At 40.4% G+C, this 15,329-nt stretch overlaps 2 protein-coding genes and 1 long non-coding RNA gene across 5 annotated transcripts in view; all 3 read left to right on the plus strand.

The window, feature by feature from the left end:
* LOC114435448 (basement membrane-specific heparan sulfate proteoglycan core protein-like) overlaps window positions 1-15,329 on the plus strand; it is a gene marked incomplete at its 5' end in the record, with an annotated part of 184,095 nt that overhangs the window by 105,718 nt on the left and 63,048 nt on the right. The gene's annotated exons all lie outside the window — the stretch shown is intronic.
* Window positions 1-15,329, plus strand: part of LOC114436664 (protein sax-3-like) — a 153,082-nt gene that overhangs the window by 17,305 nt on the left and 120,448 nt on the right. For both annotated transcript variants that reach the window (XM_028407088.1, XM_028407087.1), the window contains exons 3-4: window positions 3,490-3,756; window positions 3,995-4,252. In XM_028407088.1, the coding sequence (XP_028262889.1) occupies window positions 3,495-3,756; window positions 3,995-4,252 (520 nt within the window). In that variant the 5' untranslated portion in view covers window positions 3,490-3,494. The remainder of the gene's footprint in view (window positions 1-3,489; window positions 3,757-3,994; window positions 4,253-15,329) is intronic.
* LOC114436684 (uncharacterized) lies at window positions 10,682-11,998 on the plus strand. 2 transcript variants are annotated; one of them, XR_003670705.1, is made up of 7 exons: window positions 10,682-10,730; window positions 10,851-10,866; window positions 10,959-11,041; window positions 11,151-11,213; window positions 11,301-11,354; window positions 11,617-11,688; window positions 11,890-11,948. It is a non-coding gene; the product is annotated as an uncharacterized LOC114436684 (long non-coding RNA). The 2 variants fall into 2 exon arrangements; XR_003670704.1 differs by having other exon boundaries at window positions 11,617-11,998.

Below are 15,329 nucleotides of genomic sequence, written 5' to 3' on the forward strand. Positions count from 1 at the left end.
CGTGTCAAACAATTGATCTTAATAAAATCCCACAAAAGGCTGAACCTCTGACTCCATTTGTCTGATTCAATCCTCAACATGCCGGAAATGCTTTAATTGTGTTAAAAATTTGAATCGGCTTAATCATGATGTTTGATTAGCCCTAATAATTATTTATCCACTTCAAATGTAACTTTGTATAACAACTGTGTGCAGTGAAACTGATGTATTTTATTGTGTCTGCCTGAAACCATTCAACCATGTAGTGTAGTCGAATGAGACTGTGCACGGCGATTCAAATCCCAAACAATCCATGAACCTGTAACACACCGCAATTCATTTTATTCACCACTAGATGTCCTACTCGAGCACTGTGTCATTGAAGCCTCGAGTAATGAACCATTTCTTGAACCATGTGTCGAAGCTTCAACAAAGTCTTGAGAATCACAAATAATGACAAGCTCACTTACCTCCAGGAGCTGTTACCTGCCTTGTAACCATCGTCAGAGTCTCCCAGAGGAGCCACAGCACCCTCTGTTAACCCTCTTGCTCCTCCCACTGGGCTGGAGTATTTTGACTTCATACTTCTTTTACACAGGTAAGTATTTTATACCTCCCAAACACACATAGAAACCATGCAAACAATATTTCTGTTCACAGACATAGTAATTCCCACATTTACTCAGTTTAAACATTATTTTTATCAAACGGAAGTCAGCTGACTAGAAGCGCGCGACTCTCTGATATTTAAAGGGCAGAGAAACGCCGGCACGCTTTGCCTGCCCACTTCCTCGTCAGGACGTCACAGCGTGACACCGCGTCGCGCCCGTGAGCGGTGCGCAGTGTAAGTATATGTGTATGGAGTTATGAGTAAAGCCACCAAGTGCGCACCCTTGATTGCTGCGGATATTACGGTAAATACTGGTGAAGTTTTAGAGAAGGAAAATATGTAGACGGAGCATAAGTGAGTAATTAACTGCTGTTCTAAAAACAGCGGCACACTGCTGCGGTGTTGACAGACAGCAGGCTTATCTGTGCCATCTGTGCACTAGACTCCTTGGTGAGACTCTGCAGTTAGCTTGTTATCTAGCTAGCAATGTATAGATGATGTATCACAGAAACATTCACCCCATCACAGCGAATCTTTTATTGGCAGCTACTGCTAACTCAGCACAATCAGTAAATCAATGAAAGTGGTGAATTTTCCCTTTAATTCAGACGTACTGTGCAATAAAGTATTCTAAACATGAACAGTATAGAGATCTGTTACAGTGTGTGTTGTATATACACACATTGTCCTCTGATGGTGTTACTCTTGTTGCTGTGAAACAAACATTTGATTCCACCTTTCAGTCATTTCCTGAGTCTGAGGTCACAGCCACAAATAAACCAGCATTCTGCCACAAAGTGAGGACGTGTATAGATTCTACACTTTGGATAAATGATGCTTTTTATTTATTGTACTGCAAAGTTTTATTGTAACAACAAGATGTAAAATGCTTCAATTCAACAGTCTGATGTTTTATGCATGTGCAGTGTTTAAAGTACAATAACATTTATAGGGAGCAGACTAAACCTTTGCAGAGAAACATGTTCATATGTGTGAAGAGGACAGGAAATATAACCATGTGAAACTGCTGTGGTCAGAGCTGCTGTCTAAAGTTGGAGGGGCACAAAGGGAGGAAAAGTCTATACTCAGAAGCTGATGTAGGTGAAATGTTCTGATCACACCTTTTAAGGAAACGTCACTTCTGTCTTCAGCATTATAATTATGAATAGTTAGAACACTTTGTTCAGTTGTGCTGGATGTGAGGATGGGGCACACTTTGCTCTGTGTGCTGGACTTATTCTGTAAGTACATTTCTGACTTGTTGTTTCTGAAGAGTGTTTCTGAGCAGACTGGTGTCTTTATGAACGTCGGCTGCTGATATGTCTCTGTTTTACACTGAAGTTCTGCTGGATTTGGCTCCACACATCTACAGTGTGTATATATAGTGTTTTAATGTTGTGATTGATCACTTTCTTTTGGTTTGATGATGTCTGATGAGGTTTTAATCTTTATTTCAGTGTTCAGCACACTCCTCTACGGACACACTGAAGGTGACAAATTATACTTTGTCTTTATTTTTCTCTTCATTTGTATATTACACAAAGAATTTATCTCCTGTTTATCAACTTCTCAGTGTTTATATTATGTTGTGTATTAGATTGATGATCTTAATCACTAATCATACAATGAATGTGATTAGATTACAGGGACAGATGTGTTTATCATTAAGGAGAACATATTTTACTGAAGAGTTTGTTTTTAAAAAGATGATGCAATTGATCAATACATACTTGCCTGCTAATCGAGCTCCTAGCATGCTAGTCTTCCTTGATAATTAATTTCTGTTCTCTATTAAGAAAATGTGCATTCATTTGATTAAATACTTTTACTAAACAGATCCTGCATAATAAACGCAGCCTGACCTCAATGTGAGAGCACAGTTTATTTAAAGGAAAACACGTTCTCTTGATACCAAGTGACAGCTGTGTTTTCTGTTCAATAGTTAAGATGCCACAAAAAGTGGAAGCAAAGTCCTAAAAGCATACGGCTCCTTTAAATAAGCTAAATCAAACTCTTAAATTTCTCTCGTCATGAGTGATTCGAACTTTGAGCCACGAAAGTGATTTTACAGCTTTAGTCTCTCTTGGTGTGAACACAGGGTTAAATGATATTTGGTTCTTTCACACAGCCTGTTTAAAGCTGGAGGTCTGCCGGCAGAACCTCAGGATATTGTTGTAGTCACTGTGAATAATAAATGATAGATCTGTGAGACAGGACACTGAACTAGACACACTGTGACACTACATCACACTTCTAATTCTGTCTGCATGCTCTCTGAAACCACACGCTGGCGGCAACATCACAGCTTAGTTTGTTCAGCTGTGCTAACATCATTTCACAGGAGTTTTCTAATCATCAATTAGCCTTTTTAACACGATTAGCTAACACAATGTACACTTAGAACACAGGAGTGATGGCTGCTGGAAAGAGCCTCTGTATACCTTTGTATATATTCCATTAAAATCAGCCTTTTGTAACTAGAATAGTCATTTACCACATTAACAATGTCTAGACTGTAGTCTGATTACTTTAATGTTATCTTCATTGAAAAATAAAGACTTTTCCAAGTGACCCCAAACTTTGGAACAGTAGTGTATATTTTGTAATATAACCTCGAGCAGAGACTCAACCTCCACAAACATGTGGTTGATGTCAAGAACACTTTATCTATAGTTATATTCAGTCTGTGTTTGACCCTAGATTCATCCTGATGATGTAAATACAGTTTAAAAGTTTCACAGCTTTATTTTTGATTTTTGTTTTGTAACATTAATTATTTTAAGATGTACCACAGCACAACATGCATTCACATAATTATCATAGAGTTTAGTACTAAAACAAATAACATGTTTGTGTTTAATCTCTTTTGTATTCTACCTGGGTGTTTTTGATTTGAACAGGTTCCATGAAGGCCTCTGTGATCCTGGAACACAGCTGGACTGAGATATTCTCTGATGAGAAGATCACCCTCAGATGTGCCATTCAGGGAGCTGAAGGAACTCAGTGGACGTATGAATGGAGACGAGATGAGTTAGACCTTCATTCAACACACAGTAAATACAGGTCCACCAAAGTTTATGGGTCAGACAGTGGAAAATACAGCTGTCGGGGTAGAAGCTACAAGTTAACAACAGAGTGGAGTGAAGCCCTCAGATTGACTGTATCAGGTAAGCTGATCATCTTTAATCCATATAAAAGTGCTGAATTAGGTCAAATCTAACCAACAATTTAACTGCTACTAAATACACACTAAGTATTGTGCTGCATGTCTTCCTGTTTTCACAACAGTGTCTGAAAAGAATGAAGTGCAAAGATTTTTCTGCAGTAATTCATACTCTAACCATTTACTATTTACTGTTTGACTGTTTTTTACTGACTGTTTCATTTTTTTCTTCCTCACTGCAGATAAACCTCGGGCCTCACTGAGAGCAGACAAGACAGTCATACCAGCAGGGGGGAGCGTAACACTGACCTGCTCTGTGGACGTCTCTTCAGGGTGGAAGTACTACTGGTACAGACATAACTCTTCTGAAGCTCAGTCAATAAATGATCAATCAGACACTGTCAGTGTTTCAGAAGGAGGAATCTATCACTGCAGGGGAGGAAGAGGAGACCCAGAGTTCATGACAGCAGTTAGCAGTGAAGTCACCATTAAGGAAACTGGTGAGTTTAATAATTAGTTCTGAAATGAAACAACATGAACTTTTCAAATGTTTCATGTGTTTGTCAGTAATGAAGAAAAGAGACATTTTGTTACCAACAGAAACAAAAAACATTGATCACATGTCAGAAGCTCCTCCTGCTCTGATGATGCTGAAAAATCAGAACTTTACTTTCTTCATTTTTAGACAGGACTGATCCAAATTGCACCTCAGTTATATTAATGTTGCTTGTTACTGTGTTAATACTTCCTCTTCCTCAGCACCACTGAGCTCCATGTTTTAAATCAGAAGCTTTTGTTGCATTTCTTTCTTCATTTATTCAGACAACAGTGACACATGCTTGTTGCAGTTCTTTTATATTGATGTTTATATTCTGTTTATAACATTTAGAATAAGTTTGTCCGGTCGTCACATTGTTCATCCTTCCTCTTCCTTTAGCACCACTCAGCTTCATGTTTTAAAAGAGAGACATTTGTCCTGTCAGTTGACGTTGATGTAGTCAGGATTAGTTGTAGATTTTTTTCATTAAACAGATTATAAATAAGATAAGACAGAACTTCATTGATCCACAGAGGGAAATTAAGTTGTCACAGCAGCAGAACAACACAAAGTGCACAATGTACTACCAGAGTAAGAGAAACATAGAATAAAGTGAAAATAAGGTCAAAATAAGGACTATTTATAGAATAACCTAATGAAATACAGACATGCAGAGGAATATCATAATTTGAATATCACAAAAAATCCAATATGATTATAATAATACTGTTATCAGAGCGTTGGTGAGGATATTATTACACTAAGAGAAACTGTACTCTTTTATTTTACCTTTAGTGTCATTGTTTGCAAAAATAATGACAAGAGTACAGAGTGTAGAGAACAATAGTGAGAACTGTTGTTAGATTAATGTGTTTAGAGCTTCTCCTTCCTTTAAAATATATTTCTGTAGTGTAAGTTTGTCTGAGAGTCACTTAAGAAAATAGAGTTTAGAAGGTAAGTTTTGAAAGAAGAGAATGGAATTGTATATTCTCTTAGCTCTATGATGAAGAAATGATCAATACTTGAATCATGACAAGAATATATGAAAAAATGTCTTGTTTATATTCAGTTCACATAAAACAGAGGACCTTTCTCTAACTGCTGTTTAGATTTAACAGATCTCTGAATATGAAGAACTGTTTAACAGAGTTTGTGCACCTCTATTAGAACAGTGAGGTGACAGTTAAAGGATGATGTCATCAGTAACAACAGGAAGTGAGCAGGAAGACAAACATAAAACATGTTCATGTCACACAGTAACTTTTAGATTCAGGATGATCAATGAATAAGATGCTGAAACTGTTTCTATTTGACACTAAATGCATCTGATTAATATAAATAAAGCAGCATTATTTGTGGTGTAGCTCTATGTTTATTTTTTGTATGCATTCAAACAATTACCACAAACTTTAGTGTTGAAATGAATAACATGTTTCTGTTTAATCTCTCTTTATTCTGACTGAATAGGACCTAATAAGCCCTCTGTGATCCTGGAACACAGCTGGACTGAGATATTCTCTGGTGAGACGATCACCCTCAGATGTGACATTCAGGGAGCTGAAGGAACTCAGTGGAGGTATGAATGGACACCACCTAATGTACACACAGCTCCAACAGAGGATGACAAAAGGTCCATCAGAGTTTCTGCATCTGTCAGTGGAGAATACAGATGTCTGGGTAGAAAAGACAAGTTAACAACAGAGTGGAGTGAAGCCCTCAGATTGACTGTATCAGGTAAGCTGATCATCTTTAATCCATATAAAGTGCTGAATTAACCACAATGAAAGTACTAGTAAACACTACATAATGTGCTACATATGTTCCTGTTTTCCAAACAATGTGTGATATGCTACTGTTGCTGTAGTGCTCAGTTAGTGGAGACTGAAAGTCATAAAGTAAAAACAGTCCTACATGTTTTTTCCTACAAACCTCTCAGCAGATAAACCTGTGGCCTCACTGAGCGCAGACAAGACAGTCATACCAGCAGGGGGCAGCGTAACACTGACCTGCTCTGTGGACGTCTCTTCAGGGTGGAAGTACTACTGGAACAGACGTACCTCAGAGTCTTCTGTAGCTCAACCAATAAATGATCAATCAGACACTGTCAGTGTTTCAGAAGGAGGCATCTATCAGTGCATTGGAGGAAGAGGAGGAAGGAGACCACGTTTACTACACAGAGTACAGTGGTGCTGTCACAGTGGAGAAAAGAGGTGAATGAAGGGTCTTTGTTCTGAAATAAAATCACTTCCATTCATAATGAACATCACTGTAACTCCTGATAATGATGTGTTTTTATCTGTTGGTTAAATTCTTGTTTTTATTCACATTGTGTGTTTGTTGGAAACAGTTTCCCATAAAGCTGTGATCACACAGCAGCCCAGCTGGACTCAGATATTCAGAGGAGAGGAGATAACTCTGAGATGTCAGATCCAGAATGGAGGAGCCACTGAGTGGGAGTTTGAATTGAGAACAGGCAGATCACAACAAATTCAAAGACACGGTGAACTCTGGGTTATCACTGCATCTGATTCCAGTCGTGGACAGTACTGGTGCAGAGGTAAACAGAGAGTGGACAAGTTCTCCTCAACAGAGTGGAGTGATCCCATCACACTGACTGTATCAGGTGAGTTTGATTCATTCATTGTTTCAATTCAAATCTTCTACTACAGAACGTTGATTTTCTGAAAGGTTTCTCATTATTTAAACACACAATACTATAATAATAATAATAGTTTTGGTCATTTCAGATTAGTGTAATTAATATTAACAGCAATTCACTTTTAATGTTTTTGCTCTAAACTGAACTGCAGCTAAACCAACAGCTGACCTGACTGCAGACGAGTCAGCTGTTCCAGCAGGGGGCAGTGTGACTCTGACCTGCTCTGTGAAACAGTCCTCTGGATGGAAATACTTCTGGTACAGAGATCAGAAATCCTCTGAACCTCTGACCACACAGGAGGCTGTTTCACTTTCAGACCAACAAATCAGAGTCTCAAAGGAAGGAGAGTACTGGTGCAGAGGAGGAAGAGGAGGAGACCCACTTTACTACACAGAGTACAGCCAATCAGTGAAGATCAACAAACTTGGTGAGTTGTATGTAACACACAATGTCTGCTGTGATCTTGTATCAGGATGAATAAAATATGAACAGATATGAACTTGTTGTGTTTCAAAGTTTCAATCAGACCTGTTGTGACTCTGCAACCTAACTGGACTCAGATATATGAAGGAGAGAAGATCAGTGTCAGATGTGAGATCCAAGGAGGAGACACTGAGTGGGGTTATGAATGGAAAGCACCAGACTCCAACAAACCTTCAAATCAGAATGAGTACAGGATTAGTTCTGCTTCTTCATCACACAGTGGAGCCTACAGCTGTAAGGGCTACATGAAAAATGAACATACAACAACAGAGTGGAGTGATCCAGTCAGACTGACAGTATCTGACAGTAAGTGTTATTTTATTTATAAAGCTCTAAATCTGCAATCTGACAGTCTGTTTTAACATCATCTCTTTCCAACAGTTAAACCCCGACCTGTCCTCACTGTGTCTCCATCATGGCTGAGTCCTGGAGCCTCAGTAACTCTGAGCTGTGAGGTTGAACATCCACCTGCAGGATGGAGGTTCTACTGGTATAAAGCTGTTCCTGGTCTGTCAAAGAACTCTTGGTCTTACAGCTATGAGCTGCTGCCTGGTAGCACTGATGGGACTGCACAGGATTCCTACATCATTCATGGACAGACACACACAGCAGCATATGTGTGCAGAGCTGGAAGAGGAGACCCAGAGTATCACTCTGATTACAGTGACCCAAAGTTTGTCTGGTCTGCAGGTCAGTTTGATTCTGTCCTCTCAGTGAGAAGAATTTATTCTGTCACTGTGATTCCTCTGTTTATTGAGAGAATCAGAATGAGCTGGTTGTGTGTCATTTTTTCATCGTGTCATTTTTGAGTTCTTACTTTGTTCCTTTGACATGTTTTGTTTTTCAGGTCTTCATCCAGCAGCGTCTCTCACAGTGAATCCTGACAGAGTCCAACACTTCACCTCTGAGTCTGTCTCACTGACCTGTGAGGGAAACTCTACTGAGTGGAGAGTGAGGAAGTTCTCTGATGAAGGACGTCTGTCATCCTGTTCTAACTGGGGAACAATGACTGGATCCACATGTAACATCAACACATCACAGTCTGATACTGGTGTGTACTGGTGTGAGTCTGCATCAGGAGAGTTCAGCAACACAGTCAACATCACTGTACATGGTAGGTGATTTCTTACTATACACTAACCTCCACCTCACTGACTGATCTCTGACTGACGTCCTCTGACTGTCTCACAGATACAGACATTGTCCTGGAGAGTCCTGTCAATAGTGTGACTGAAGGAGACTCTGTTACTCTTGGCTGCAGACTGAGAGGACAAAACAAACTTTCCAATGTGTTTTTCTATCACAATGACAAACTTGTTCAAAGTGATACCAGAGGGGAGCTGAAGATCTCTGCAGTGTCAGAGTCACATGAAGGTTTCTACAGGTGTGAACATTCAGGAAAGAAGTCACCTCAGAGCTGGATGTCAGTTAAAGGTGAGTAAAGAGGTTTGATGCTCCTTTTTTGGTATATTACGGTAATATTGTTTTGATTATTGTCTGTACTAATGACACCAAGTCCAATATACAGTCATGTGAAAAAATTAGGACACCCTTTGAAAGCATGTGGTTTTTTGTAACATTTTTAATAAATGGTTATTTAATCTCCGTTTCAACAATACAGAGAGATTAAAGTAATCAAACTAAACAATGAAAACTGAAGAAAAGTCTTTTCAAGATCTTCTGTAAATGTCATTCTACAAAAATGCCTATTCTAACTGAGGAAAAAGATAGGACACCCTTGCCCCTAATAGCGAGTGTTACCTCCTTTGGCTGAAATAACTGCAGTGAGACGGTTCTTGTAGCCATCTACCAGTCTCCGACATCGGTCTGAGGAAATTTTACCCCACTCCTCAATGCAGAACTTTTTCAGCTGTGAGATGTTTGAGGGGTTTCTTGCACGTACAGCCCTTTTCAAGTCACCCCACAGCATCTCAATGGGATTCAAATCTGGACTTTGACTTGGCCATTCCAGGACTCTCCATTTCTTCTTTTTCAGCCAATCTTTGGTTGATTGACTAGTATGTTTTGGGTCATTGTCATGTTGCATGGTCCAGTTCCGCTTCAGCTTTAATTTTCTAACTGATGGTCTCACATGTTCTTCAAGCACCTTCTGATACACAGTAGAATTCATGGTGGATTCTATGATGGTGAGCTGACCAGGTCCTGCTGCAGCAAAGCAGCCCCAAACCATGACACTTCCACCTCCATGCTTCACAGTTGGTATGAGGTTCTTTTCTTGGAATGCTGTATTTGGTTTACGCCAAACATGTCCTCTGCTGTTGTGTCCAAATAATTCCATTTTGCACTCATCTGTCCAAAGCACATTATTCCAGAAGTCCTGGTCTTTGTCAACTTTATCTCTGGCAAATGTCAGTCTGGCCTTGATGTTTCTCTTGGAAAGCAAAGGTTTCCTCCTTGCACACCTCCCATGCAAGTTAAAGTTGTACAGTCTCTTTCTGATTGTAGAGGCATGTACTTCTACATCAACAGTAGCCAGAGCCTGCTGTAGTTCTCGAGATGACACTTTAGGGTTTTTGGAGACCTCTTTTAGCATCTTGCGGTCTGCTCTTGGGGTGAACTTGCTGGGGCGACCAGTCCTGGGCATGTTGGCAGTTGTTTTGAAAGCCCTCCACTTGTAGACTATCTTCCGGACAGTGGAATGGCTGATTTCAAAATCTTTTGAGATCTTTTTAAATCCCTTCCCAGACTCATAGGCTGCTACAATCTTTTTTCTGAAGTCCTCTGACAGCTCTTTTGCTCTCACCATGGTGCTCACTCTCACTTCAACAGTCAGGAGCACACCAAACTAAATGTCTGAGGTTTAAATAGGGCAAGCCTCATTCAACATGCAGAGTAACGATCTACTAATTATGTGCACCTGGTGTGATATACCTGTGTGAGATCTGAGCCAATTTAAGAGGGAATACATGTGAGGGTGTCCTATCTTTTTCCTCAGTTAGAATAGGCATTTTTGTAGAATGACATTTACAGAAGATCTTGAAAAGACTTTTCTTCAGTTTTCATTGTTTAGTTTGATTACTTTAATCTCTCTGTATTGTTGAAACGGAGATTAAATAACCATTTATTAAAAATGTTACAAAAAACCACATGCTTTCAAAGGGTGTCCTAATTTTTTCACATGACTGTAAGTGTATTAATGTATGTTTATTATTTCTAATAGTTGTATCCAGACCTGAAAGCTCCTCATCCTCAGTGCCATTAATTGTTGGACTGCTGTGTGGAATCATATTATTCTTTGTCATTGTGCTCTTACTGTATCACTACAGACAGTCCAAAGGTCAGACCTTTTTCTTCTGATGCATCATTTATTTACTATAAACTTTAAATGTGACACAGAATGACAGCAGAATATTTTTACATTATAAAACCATGTAACAACAAATGTCTTTTTTCACAGATTCCTGCTTTATCAGGTTAGTGCAGCACTCATCTCTAAACTTTTCTTCAACATGCATCAGTGCTTTCATGTTTCTGTATTAAATGTACTGTATGTGTTATTTTACAGGCTGTTCCAGTCAGAGAGCAGCAGTCAGGGCTCCAACAGAAATCAGGAAGTCAGTACGAATGAACACTGCTCTCCTCTCAATGGTCAGCACTTATTAAATACTAATGTGGACTTTTATTTAACTTTTCTTCATTCAGCTCACATTAAGGTTTGAAATAAAATTGTATAAATATAGATGTGTGTATATTACAGAAGCAAGTGGACCCCAAGATGTCACATACTCTGTAGTTGAGCTGAAGAAGTTTGGAAAGAAGAGTGAGTACTCCAAATACATGCAGTGTAGAAAATGAGACGATAGTTAAGAAAGATTTAGTTTTTTATTGTCAAATATTGTCTTAACAGAGAGGACACATGAGGGAGAGGAGGGGTGTGTTTACTCTGAAGTGAAGACAGCAGGTACAGTCGCCTACAACAGTCATGTTTGTGTTGAAATGTGTCGTCATAGCACCACACTGCAGGTAATTATTGGGTCAGCATGCTGTTAGTTACATCATGTCACCAGTACATGGCAGCAGAGAGTCAAATCTTCCACATGGTCTGTGTGAGGTTCGGTGTTCCTAAAAGTTTGAGATGGAATAATCCCGTGCTGCAGACAGACAGATATAACATGAAGCTGAACTGTTCATGTTCTCACACATTACGTGTGCTCCACCATCAGCTCCTGCTGCAGATAATCTGCTGTATTCTCAGATCATCCACCACAAGAAAGGAAAGGCCAAGAATAAAACAGGTACAGTAAAGTCTGCATTCAGCTGCCATTGTTGTTATTGTGCAGTATTTACATGTATGCATCCACAGTGTACGTCATGTTTAAAGACTTAAAGCCGTGACACACAGTCAGTCTTTGTATAAATGGACACTGCTGGTTAAGAACAACATCATGTTGAATGATCAGATTACAGTTCTAAATGAATCAGGCCTCCATTCACAGGAACATCAGCTCCTGCAGCTGCTGATGCAGCAGTTTATTCTGAAATCAGAGCAGGAGCAGCTCTCGGAGCTCATGCTGCCATGTAGGATTCATACTGTGAGTGATTTATTCTCCACAAAGTGCCACATGATGGATGACTGTGATAAACCATGTTCTGTCTTTGTGCTTCTCTTACAGGGCTGTGCAGAGACAAACAGAACCAAACAGAAGCTGTTTGGTTTTGGGAATCTGTCAATCTGAACCTTGTACATTTATTTGATGTTGATGTACTTCATGCTCTGAATACTGTCCTAAAAACACATGCCTCTTCTACTGTTCATGTACTGCATCATTATTATTATTTACATCTGTTATCTTTTGTATTAAGCTCTGAATGTATCCTCATGTATCAGCACAGCTTTTTTAGCAGTGACACCAGCAGTTATTGCATATATCTAATAATCCATGATCTATTTTCAAGGATCACATTTTATCAGCTGTTCTCACTGAAAACAGATTATGAGAGTTTAAAATATGTTTTTGTTGAAATTTGGTCAGATTTACATTAAAGTTCATGTCTCCAGTGTTTCTGGTGTAATTGTATTTTTAATATGTTTCTGTGGGGTTTGTGTGCATATATGTGAAAGTGTTGGTCTGTTGTCTGTGCTGGAGGAACAGGTCTTGGTGATTGTGCAGCAGTAACACAGCATGCATGTTTGGATTTGTCAGTGTAACACTTGGTTTTTACATTTTATTTTATTCTTCACCCTGCATCAGCTCTGATTCTCATATCATTGGTAGTTCTGTGGGGGACTGTGGCTCCCCCTGCTGGCCTGCTGGGTTAAAAACTCTGCATTAAATGTATTGCTTCAATGTCTAAAAGCCAGTGGGTGACATCAGCCCTGCTGTTGTCTGTCGTCATTGTCGCCTTTTCTGTTGTTGTATGTGGGGGTCTTTCACAGGGTGTAAAATTAAATGTGTGGAAAATGTGCAAGAAGGTTGATACCTGTGGTCTCTGATATCATGGTTACTTTGTATATGCAGACTGTGTACAGGAAGTGTTCGTGCTCTGTGGTCATAACCTTTGCAGTGGTGTGAGTTTTGATCAGCAGAATCCCCCTTACAGCTCATTGTTTGTCTTTATATGGATATATTACTATTCTGGACCATGTCATAGTGCTCTGAGCCACAGCTGCAGTGTGAGAACGGATGCAGACGTTGGTCAAACTGTTAGCATGATGTAACCAACATGTGATCTCACAGGTGTGAATGAGGAAGAACTAATTCTGTTATTCTTGGCTGTGTGAACTGTGTGAAAGAAGTCACCTTAGAGCTGGATTTTAGTTAAGGATGAGTTGGATGTTTTCTAAATAATTTAATATAGTTCAGAGATTTTAATGTCATCTCTTTCCAACAGTTAAACCCCGACCTGTCCTCACTGTGTCTCCATCATGGCTGAGTCCTGGAGCCTCAGTAACTCTGAGCTGTGAGGTTGAACATCCACCGGCAGGATCCGGCGCTCCCTGCCTGGGCCGCTTCCTCAGCCTCGGCCAAGGCGCCAGCTCCAGCTCCCTCCCTGGAACTGATACCCTCTGAGCCTGAGGGATTTTCTATTGAGTCATTGGAGTGTTTTTACTTTGGATCTGTGGTGGCGCTAACTGTGACTTTGGGAATAGCCAGTTTGGACTATGGCGGGCCTTTAGCCCTGCCTTCCTGTTCTGACCCTGGAGGATCCCCAGGGTGCCAATGAAGATGTGCCATGCAGCCAAACCTTCATGTTCCGAAGCTGATCTGGCTCCAAGCTTCAGTGGTATCAGACACAGCAAAGAGGTCAGGGCGTTCTTCTTCAGGGCTTTCTGTTGAATCCAGCAGGTCAAACTGGATGCACACTCTCCGTGGGAGGTGGCCATTTTCCAACAACAGGAGTCAGACCTAGCTACCTGGATTATAGCCAAAAATAATGGTAAATTAAAGCTGCAAGCAGCATTGCGGGCCCTCGCGCACCTTGCGATCCGCGGGGTCATCGCAGTCTTCTCTCCTATGCTCTCGTCTCTTATACTCTCCTGTCCTATGCTCTCCTCCTCTCATTTCCACAGATATACAACAAACACATGTTTACAACCAAACTTTCCTGCTACCAGTAGGTGGCGCTATGACCGTATCATCCCATTAGCATATATATTTGTTCTGACTCGGGTCCATAGCAGTACTGTAAGATTTTGTCCACATTGCATGAAGTATATGGGTAGTACTACATAGAATAGAGCGAGTTCCTTTGTAATGGCGAACGGTCAACTTTGAGGCCACTCCCCCGCCACACGGTAATACTTTTGAAAGAGTTTTGGAATGCATCTATTCCCTATGGTGTCCTGAGTAGACACAGTGAATTTCAGCTCAATTGCATGAAGTATGTGAGGCATGAAAAGTTTTGAAGCAGGGTCAAAAATAGGCAAACAATTGCCACAAAAGTCAAAATGGCGGACTTCCTATTGGGTTTGGAGGCGGGGTCCAAGAGACTTTTTTGTGCGTCTTGGGGTGATACACATGTGTGCTAATTTTCATGAACCTGTGTCAAACTGGCCAGCGGGGCTACACATTAGGGCAAAAAATACAGGGAGTTCCTTTGTAATGGCGAATGGTCAACTTTGAGGCCACGCCCCCACCACACCGTAAGACTTTTGTAAGAGTTTTGGAATGCGTCTATTCCCTGTGGTGTCCTGAGTAGACACAGTGAATTTCAGCTCAATTGCATGAAGTATGTGAGGCGTGAAAAGTTTTGAAGCAGGGTCACAAATAGGCAAAAAATGGCCACAAAAGTCAAAATGGTGGACTTCCTGTTGGGTTTGGAGGGGGGGTCCAAGAGACTTTTTTGTGCGTCTTGGGGTGATACACATGTGTGCTAATTCTCATGATCCTGTGTCAAACTGGCCAGCGGGGCTATGCATTAGGGCAATAAATACAGTGAGTTCCTTTGTAATGGCGAATGGTCAACTTTGAGGCCACGCCCCCGCCACACCGTCAGACTTTTGTAAGAGTTTTTGAATGCGTCTATTCCCTATGGTGTCCTGAGTGGACACAGTGAGTTTTAGCTCATTTGGATGAAGTATGCGAGGCGTGAAAAGTTTTGTAGGAGGGTCACAAATCGCCAAAAATTAACAGAAATTTCAAAATTGCGGACTTCCTGTTGGGTTTGGAGGGGGGGTCCAAGAGACTTTTTTGTGCATCTTGGGGTGATACACATGTGTACCAATTTTCATGACCCTACTCAAAACAGGCCAGGGGGGCAGGCAGAAAAACCTATGAAAACACAACATTTTGTGTAGCCAGTAGGTGGCGCTCTGTCAAAGCCTCAATATTGTTGTATAGATGTGTTTAGGGTCAGACTCTGATCATACATGTGACATTTCGTACAGATCGGACAGAAAACGAAGAAGTTATAGAGACTTTCTGTGTCCTCAGAA

Source organism: Parambassis ranga, chromosome 5 (assembly GCF_900634625.1).
Source record: "Parambassis ranga chromosome 5, fParRan2.1, whole genome shotgun sequence".
NCBI classification, from domain to species: Eukaryota; Metazoa; Chordata; class Actinopteri; family Ambassidae; genus Parambassis; species Parambassis ranga.